The sequence below is a fragment of the Mizuhopecten yessoensis genome, unplaced genomic scaffold, assembly GCF_002113885.1.
Source record: "Mizuhopecten yessoensis strain PY_sf001 unplaced genomic scaffold, ASM211388v2 scaffold10529, whole genome shotgun sequence".
Lineage (NCBI taxonomy): Eukaryota > Metazoa > Mollusca > Bivalvia > Pectinida > Pectinidae > Mizuhopecten > Mizuhopecten yessoensis.
Genome location: NW_018408592.1, coordinates 826,125 through 836,069, shown reverse-complemented (window position 1 = coordinate 836,069; position 9,945 = coordinate 826,125). Strand labels below are relative to the sequence as shown.

Here is a 9,945-nt window from a genome sequence, read left to right as displayed (position 1 = left end):
ATGCCTTACCTGTGTGCTGTACTCGGCTATATTGTAATGCCTTACTTGTGTGTTGTACTTGGCTATAGTGTAATGCCTTACCTGTGTGTTTTACTAGCCTATATTGTAATGCTTTACCTGTGTGTTGTACTCGGCTATACTTTAATGCCTTACCTATGTGTTGTACTCGGCTATATTGTAATGCCTTACCTGTGTGTTGTACTTGGCTATATTGTAATGCCTTACCTGTGTGTTGTACTCGGCTATATTGTAATGCTTTACCTATGTGTTGTACTAGGCTATATTGTAATGCCTTACCTGTGTGCTGTACTTGGCTATATTGTAATGCCTTACCTATGTGTTGTACTCGGCTATATTGTAATGCTTTACCTATGTGTTGTACTTGGCTATAGTGTAATGCCTTACCTATGTGTTGTACTCGGCTATATTGTAATGCTTTACCTATGTGGTGTACTTGGCTATATTGTAATACCTTACCTATGTGTTGTACTTGGCTATATTGTAATGCATTACCTGTGTGTTGTACTTGGCTATATTGTAATACCTTACCTATGTGTTGTACTTGGCTATATTGTAATGCCTTACCTGTGTGTTGTACTTGGCTATATTGTAATGCCTTACCTGTGTGCTGTACTTGGCTATATTTTAAAGCCTTACCTGTGTGCTGTACTTGGCTTTATTTTAAAGCCTTACCTGCGTGTTGTACTCGCCTATATTGTAATGCCTTACCTGTGTGTTGTACTCGGGTATATTGTAATGCCTTACATGTGTGGTGTACTTGGTTATATTGTAATGCCTTACCTGTGTGCTGTATTTGCCAATCCAGAAGTGCACATCGTAGAGAAATTCCTCTCCCCCTTCTTCTTGAAATGTCTAAAACATTGAAAAAAAAATCTGGTTAAATTACCTACTTTATCCCTATCCGTGATGGTAAAAGGTAACCAATGTATCCCTCATCCCCTGCTGCAAAAGCAAGATTTTTCCTATATGTGACCTCGTCACAAAGGATAATTTAGAAACCAGATCTGCTTAACCCCTAAATACTTTTACTTCCAGAATCCATGCGCACCTGCTGTTGAAATTTAATATAGCAACCCCACTTTACATTATTCAAAGAGCAATGTCGATCAAATATCTCATAGAAATATGTAAGAATTCTTATGAATACATATAAGCAAAGAAGTAATAGCGACAGTACAAAATTTTCGTGGCAATCGGTCCCTTTATTAGGCTTTAATAAGACAGCACCATTAAGATATACATATCACATTATGTCACACACTTCTCAAAAACATAAGATCTCTTCATGCATATTCCGTCTTTGCATATTGCAGAGTTATCTTCTCTTGAGAGCAGGTATTGATTGTTACGTCATTTGTTTGTGAGAGTAACGTCATCAATGTTTGAGAAAACGACGTAATTTCCTCACACGAACCAATGACGTAACAATCAATACCTGCTCTCAAGAGAAGATAACTCTACAATACGCAAAGACGGAATAGTTTACGAGAAATCTTATAAAAGATATAAGATTTCTCATATAAATTTATGATTTACAGGATCGACATTGCTCCTTCAATAAAGATAGATTTGGCTTGCTATATGTTAACCCTTTTCTATCATCCGTTACTGTGTTGATGAGCTGTTACGACTTCGTCCAAGAAATCATGCTTGCTATTCTGTCTTAGGTTGGTGTAGATCACGTAACAAAACATATGGAACGTTGACGAAGCACTTCCTTCAACCAGAAGGCTTTGCATAGATTAAAACGTATTAATTGAGACCAAACTAATGATATGGTTTATACAAGTGCATCAGTTATTAAAGAGGGTTTGGTTTAGACATGTGTTTACGATTAAGACATTGTAAAGGTCTAGATACTACTTACATTGAGGATGATGTAGGAATCACCATCGTAAAACTTGCCGTAATCTTCTTTTGGCCAGTGGGTAACTTTGAATTTCTATGAACAAAACAACCTGAATTTTAACAAAATCCCTAAAAGCACTACTAAACAGTTTAGTTAGATTAGATTAAGTCCGTTTGAAAAATTAAAGAAAAACATATTATCAGAAAGTGTAAAGTTGAAAATCGTTCATCTGATAATCGATTTATCAGAATATCAAAACAAAGTGTAATCCGAAACAGCTTCCTCTTACTAGCTTTAACGAACAATAATTTTACTAGTGCATTGACAACAGTGTCACCTACACTATTTTGTCTTACTAGTAGCGACACCAGCGCCGCCTGCATTGTTTTATTGTAATATACTTTATTAAAAGTAACAACACCAGCGCTGGTCCGAATTATTCTGACGTTTTATCGACTTTTTTTACATCGGTCTGTCCGATATAAAAAAAAAGTCGATGAAACGTCAGAATAATTCGGACTACACCAGCGCCACCTACATTGTTTATACTAGTACTATATTAGCAGTGACTACACCAGCGCCACCTACATTGTTTATATACTAGTACTATATTAGCAGTGACAACACTAGTACTAGAGCCACCTACCACGATCCTCCAGATCTGTATGCCCACTTTCTCTCCAGCCTTCTTCCATGCAGGCTCAGTTTCCGCAGACTCCTCTATAAATACAAGAGTACTGTTTTAACATGATAATTTGATAACATAAAACTAAGCAGTTAATCGTAAAAACATGCTTTATAACCAAGAAAACAACAGAATTAAAGGTATATTGTATACGTTTATGTTCTAAAGGCCAGAAACTAGATGATTTGTGTCTACCATATACAAAATTAGCATTCCACAGATATTCGGATTTTATAACAGAATGAAGGATATGACATGTGAGATCAGGAGGAAATACAAACTTGCTAACACTGGATCGGTGATATTTTTTGTGGTGTACACATTTATTAACGGTTCGAGGGTATCTTCCTTCTTTATAGAACATTTAGCAACTAAAAGAATGAGGGTCCCATTCATGGGCTAAAAAGCTTACAAATACTACAAAAATGCTGTATGGCAACGTTTGTTCAGTGTAGGCTTCGTAATGTAAAGTTCCACTCCTGCTAGGGTGTTTTTGTAATTTTTATGAAACATTTCACTTTGAAAATGTCTTTAACAAATATTTTACAAAAATGACCTTGGTAATAATATAGATAACTTGGTGTATAGCCTTTATCTAAAATATTTCTTCCTTGATTTGGTAGGAGTGTTTTGCCAATAAATGTCAGACAGACCAATAACTTTCTTTTTTATATGCATTGTACGTGATTCATTAAAAATAACGAAAGTAGGAAACTTTCAGAGAATTAGGTAATATACACGAAACTATAAAAAAAAGTTTACCCACAAGTAGTTCAAGATTTTGTTTTCAATTTTAACCAAAAGAATAGCACTGAGGATAGCTCAACAGGTGATGTTTTTTTCTCTTCCAGTTCAGAATCCAAATGGGGCCATTCGGAACACATCCATCGATACATTCGGAGCACCTCGGCTGATTCATTTCGGTCAATTGTTGCATTTGGTACACCTCGCCCCGATTGCAGTACATTTCATCATTAAATTGAGTGAATCGGCCTGGGTGTTCCGAATGTTAATGTTGATGAAAGGTCTGTCATTGGACTGGTCCGAATGCCGTTGATAATAAGTTTACCGACGGAGGTGTTCCGGTGATTTAAATAAACAAACGCCTGTCTGACATATAATGTCGAGTGGACGACTACCTACTTTTGACCTGTCTGTCGGTGTCCGAGCCAAACAGGGCGAGGTTCGAGTCTTTCCAATCGTACTGCTTCTGTTTAATCAACCCTGGAATGTTAAACATACGTTACATACAGTTCACTTATCACAGATTAGTGATGTCCTTCATTCACTGCCATCCTAGGCTACACATGAAGTCTTACTGAGGCGAATGTGTCAAAGTACCTATTATCGTACAGGATAGCTAACACATAAAGTCGACCAGCCGTACATATGTAACACTACTTATTATCACACAGGTCAAACATATAGATTATACAAAGATAACACATGTTAAGTTGGTCTTTATTTACATATACATGTATGCACGTTGGAAAGTGAAGAAATTTAATATTTGACAATTCATTTGATATCTGCATATGCCATCCAATTAACCAAGTATTGCATCCATGACAATTGTCATGTATTTTTACCAACTTGATCCCTATGAGGATGGTCCAGAGTTTGGTCACACTGTGTACACATGTACAGCTGTCAATACCTTCCTTGCCATTGACCACACCAATGAGATCAAAGTAAACCCTTAGGGATGTGTATGTGATAGTAAATGTATGTGAAGTCAATAAATGATGCCGTACGTACAATACAATTAATGCTAGGACTGCCGTTAAATTGAAAGGCAAGATGTTTCACACAAGATAAAATTGTCGGTATGCTAAATACAGATGTAATTTACATTCTATGCAGGTACTGTGTATAACATTTCTATATAGGAGACCTACTTTGAGTCATTTCCAGACCCTGTCATCAACGCTTGACCTGTGGGTCAGGGACATGTATAAAGGTCTACATAGGGTCTATACATATAGTAAGGTCTAGAAAAATGCATCCGTATTTGCTGAATACACTTATTTTTATGTTCACAAACAACTCGCGGATATTACATAATCAAATTGTTTCATAGGTTCAAAGGAACTGTACGTATCGCTCAAGCGTATTGAATGTTTTATTTCCACGACTTTCAGATTCAGTCGAATTCAACGTACGTAACTTAAACGAACTTGATAACATCAGAACTTATGTATATACCTATACTCCATGTTTTGAAGATCATAAAATAAATATGGATCTCAAACTGTTACTCTGGGGTTTAAGAAGAGGTATTGTAAAAAGATATGACGCCGAACTACGGATGCACTGTCATCATATGTAAAATCACAACATTAAACATCACTTCAACACCTATTTAAGACATTTTTTTGAGACCCGTTGCACTTATGTTAAACTTCAATGGTATATAACAGCGATTAATAATAATGACAAATCAATATTAAATTTGATACAAATTGTGTTAAGCTTACCCGTCATTGTAATGATGTCCTTCAATCTTCAAAATGCAGAAACTCNACCCGTCATTGTAATGATGTCCTTCAGTCTTCAAAATGCAGAAACTCTGAAATATACGAAAAAGTATTAATTAGCACAGATATTAATGATCAGGTTCCGGACTGTGTCGTTTCTGATGTTAGCTGATGATCTGTGAAATGCTCTATAAGCGTATATAATGACCGCGTGTTGGGCTTAAATACACTTCAAAGCTTCCGGCTGTGAACGTGTGTAATCTACGTGTGTGTGCGTGTGTGTGTGACCTATCTAGTTATCATTCAGCAGTATATCATACGTACATTTTTAATGATATCACATGATGGTTATATGCTATTGAATAACTGTTCTTTTGTTATGCCAAGTTGCCCAATGGGACCTGTTGAGCAAATTATGCAATATTTATAAAAATGACTAGCAGTTTGATACACATACGTGTATTTCAATTGTGTGTAAAATGTCAGAAGCGGACGTAATTGTACACGTCAGATCAGATTCACCCCATCAAATAGAAATCCTAGCTCGCCATGATCATGTTGTTATGCTAGTTTGTCAAAAGCGACTCGGGATACAGAGATAGGCTAGTAAAAATATGCTTAATGAAAATGTATGTGTATATCAAATATTGTCTATAGTTATCGTTGAGGTAAACACTATACATTGCAAATAACGCATAATAAAATATTGGTTTAGAAACTTATAGTTTAATTCTGTGTTCTTTATAAGATACACGGTGTTTATTGTGTATCACATCGAGAACTGCACTGCCTGGGGGGAGGGGAGGGGAGGGGAGGGGGTCATGACTGCTTGTGCTAATCGATGTGTCACAAATATATTTTTCTGCTTGAGGTTGTCTTATGATCTACCAAAAACGTAGGAATACCGAAAAGTGAAATATTCAACGTAAAATATCATAATTTGATATCAAAAGGTAAAACAAAGATATAGTCAATCTACTCAATATGAAAAAATACCCGCCAATGTCTTAAGTAACATTTTAAGTGAAGTGCCTTTCATTTGATATATTGTTGTGGTGATAATGGTCACAGAAACCTAAGAACATAACATATGATGTATGTTTATTTCTATCCTGTCGTGTAGGGAGCATTGTTAGACGTTTTAGGGTTTAGGATATAAAAAAAAGATGACGAACCATACTTATTGTATATCATTATGGGATAGCCTTTCATAGTGTTGATCTTAACTCCTAAAACGTTTAATAATTATTGTTCCTTCACATCAGTATAGGTTCAAAGATACAACCTGTGTTTTTGTATTATTTCCTTGTAACTTTGGCCACCGAATTTCACAATTGACATTTGGGAAAATCACAGACAGGCATAGTAATACATATATCACTACTGACCAATTATTACGTAACCGACAAAAAGGAAGGCTTTTCGTCAGTAACTCCTGATAACGATTCGTGTTTATAGCAGAAAAAAGAAACGCAAATAAAAAATCTGCAGATATCAGATACAAAAACAAGTTGTCACTGCTCATGTCCTTTAAAGAAACTCCGGTAACGGAAAACAAACTGTTGATAAAAATTGTAATAAATTTCTGTTATAATAGGTGAGAGATTGAACCACTTAACCGTTACTTAGAGTTCCGATATCGACAGACGGTACTATACTTCCGGGTACCGACACAAGGGAGCACTGTAGGTGAGCGTGATACAAATCAGATAAGTTATCTAGGAATCTATCCGGCATAGGACAACAAAGTTAACACCTATTCAAAGATAAGATTGAGTTCAATCGATCATAAAGAACTCAACTTATTGCACGGAAACATATTTTCTATTTGTAGTAATTGTGACCTTGACCTTTCGGAAATGTAAAGCAATCCCGAGATAGCATTATTGGTAAGGAAGCACTGTATGAAGTCTGATCTCGATCAACTTAAAGAAACTCAAGTTATCGCACGGCAACAGGTTGTCTATGTATAATAACGGTCACCTTGACCTTTGACCTTCGGACATGAAAAGCAATCCCAAGCAAGCACTATATATATATATATTGGTAGGAAAGCACTGTATAAAATCTGAGCTCGACTGGCTTAAAAAAACTCAATTTATCGCACGGAAACAGGATTTCTATTTATAGTAGCGGTGACCTTGACCTTTGACCTTTTGGACCTGAAAAGTAATCTCAAGCAAGCACTTTTAGTAAGAAGCACTGTACGAAGTTTGAGTTCAATCAATCCAGGGTAACTCAAGTTATCGCACGTGAACCTTGTTTCGGACGACGTAACCGACGACGACAAAGTAATACCTATATGTCACCTCGCGTTGCAGGCGACACAAACATAAAACGACATGCTTACAGTATTCTAAACCATATGTAAAATATATTACGTGTAAATAATATCATTATCGTCTAACTTCGTAAATTACAATAAGTGATTTTGACATGTATGCCTGTGATAAAAGCAGTAACAAGAGTTATATATCGTACAGTTAGGCCTTGTCTTTATATCATTACCTATATTTAAACGAACAACTTTTGACAGCGAGTTTTACACTGTCATTATTATTCATCAACCACACGTGATTACCTGGCGGATCTAGGACTGAAAAGTCAAAACACTTCCTGTTAATGTGTATATATAATTAACATGATCAACACATCGACTCACAAACACACAGCAAATATGTATCATACACGCTTTTACAAAAGTCCATTGAAAGGCATAAAGGCCGCCGAAGTGATTGGCGTTGTGAAGTTAAATTTAACGAAATTAACATCACTGAGGAAATGTAATTGCAGGAAATTACTTTCGAAATCGGAGTGCCGTAATAAATATTTTTTCACTAGATAAAAGTACCTTCCCTACCCTATGGACACTAGCGCGGCACCAGGAAGAAAAAGCAAAATAAAAACACGTGCAAATGACTATGACCGACAGCACATGTACATATATATTAGACCCAGATGGAGCGACCAGTGGTAACTACGATGATACATTGACCGGAAGTAAAAGAAGGACCCGAAAGTATGTCTGTGACCATGTGTGACACTCGTGATGTTACAACCCAGTACAGTAAACAAGGAAAAATAAGGAAATATTTGTGAGAAAATAGTGTCATATGCATTATCCAAGTAAGATACCAAGATATGCCAAATAAGCTGCAAAGCTCAAAGTAATAAAAATATTAAATTACGTTCCTTGTTTGATACTGTTGAAACAAATTCGTTTTAAATATCATGCTCCGTGGGAAATATAGAAAGAAAGAAGGAGATCAAATCATATATGAAATTCAAAAAACTGCTCAGTATATAGATATGACTGATATCGAACTCGAGTGTATTATAAATCTGCTTCTGTGATACAGTATGTATATAAGTCTATATAAACAAGTATAAGATACTGTAAAGTTTGACCTTAGAGTAAAGTTTCGATAAGCTCGATAAAAAGTTGTTAAAACTAGTCAAGGTTATTGATAACAACTGGGACATGGTTATTTCAAAAAGGCGACTCCGGGGGATGGGGTACGAGAAGAATTCGGGTTTTACGCCTTTTTGAGGAAGAAGGATATCGTCATGATTTCTTCAATCTTGCGTTCTGTCTAAGAGTTTGTGGAGTATTTTGTCACATCATTGCAGAGTGTCTGTGACGTTTGGGATGGAATCACGCCGTATTTGACTCCACTGTGTGTTGTCCGGCGACCTCTGCTGGTAAGCTGTTCCACTCCGGGTTGCAACAGCTAATAAACGGTTACTGTTCGGGTTAGAAAATATCTGTGAGAGGTTCCTTTCGTGTTGACCTCTCGTTCGTCTGGTGTAATGACCAATGTAAACCGGTGGTCATCTAAAGGCAGACTGAAAATTAAAGCATTACATTTGTGCATAGAGGCGAGACGACTCTCAAAGAGTCACTATTGCGTTGTCTGAAGTAGACCTCTAAGAGGGTCTGTATCAAAAACGGTGGGAAAATCAAGGATTGTCCAATCTATCTGTTATATTTGTCGTCCCCGTCTCAGACTGTCTCTATAGATGTAAGAAGCTTTGCTTCACACTAATGATCGTTCTAATAGTCACACTGTTAGTTCACTTATATGTTTCTATTATTGAGATGACCACTAAACTAAATACGATGTGCTCCATGACATTGCACCGTTCGCTAAATAATGATACATGGCGATATTTATTTGGGTTAGTCTTGAATCGTTTCTTGAAGACTGCAGTGATTTTTGCATTTTTCAGTAAGTCGGCACTTGTTCTGCGTCAAAAGTGTACTGAAAAAATTAGCACGGGTGCAGATGAAATCTACCGACCCGTTTCATTGAAGAATCATGGGGATAGTTTCTCTGAGCCACGTACATGGGTGTTAACTCAGCCGATTCTTGATACCCTCAAGCCGCCATTCCATATCGGGTATCGCCTCTGTAGATGGGTACGGTATGTAAGGCAGTTCTCTATCAGGTCTCTGGGTACATATACCTACTGGTATTGTCTGCTGAATGTAAATGATGTTGCTCCGCTTGTTTCTGTTGTAAAAACAGCAACATCCTAACACTGAGAGAGGAAAAATAATGGTCAACCCACGTGGTTTTAAAAGTCAGCGAGGTGGTCGAGACCTGTTTAGGGTCTATGGAGAAAGTAGAGTCTGTGTATTGGGTCGATTCTTTATTGATTTACATACTTATGGAGTGTGTGGACCACGAGGCTTTGGTAAACTATGTCAAAACCCTTTTGTGCAATGTAAGTGAGACGCCTTATGTCAAGTATTCCAGATATCCCCCTATTATTGCCGCTGTCTGTGTTGTTCCTCGAAGATCTTCCAAAGTCCAAATGCTGATTCCATAACAGTTGTGGAACTCGTGGACAAGTATGTTATTATCGACATTATCAAAAGCCGTTACTAAAGTTCATGATAATTACATGTA

At 36.8% G+C, this 9,945-nt stretch overlaps 1 protein-coding gene across 1 annotated transcript in view; it reads right to left on the bottom strand.

The window, feature by feature from the left end:
- Nucleotides 1-9,945, bottom strand: part of LOC110460991 (gelsolin-like protein 1) — a 40,348-nt gene that overhangs the window by 27,953 nt on the left and 2,450 nt on the right. Inside the window, exons 2-6 of the mRNA XM_021514250.1 lie at nt 5,081-5,124; nt 3,699-3,779; nt 2,517-2,590; nt 1,889-1,963; nt 802-873 (exon numbers count right to left, since the gene is read on the bottom strand). Coding sequence (XP_021369925.1) covers nt 802-873; nt 1,889-1,963; nt 2,517-2,590; nt 3,699-3,779; nt 5,081-5,087 — 309 coding nt within the window. The 5' untranslated portion in view covers nt 5,088-5,124. The remainder of the gene's footprint in view (nt 1-801; nt 874-1,888; nt 1,964-2,516; nt 2,591-3,698; nt 3,780-5,080; nt 5,125-9,945) is intronic.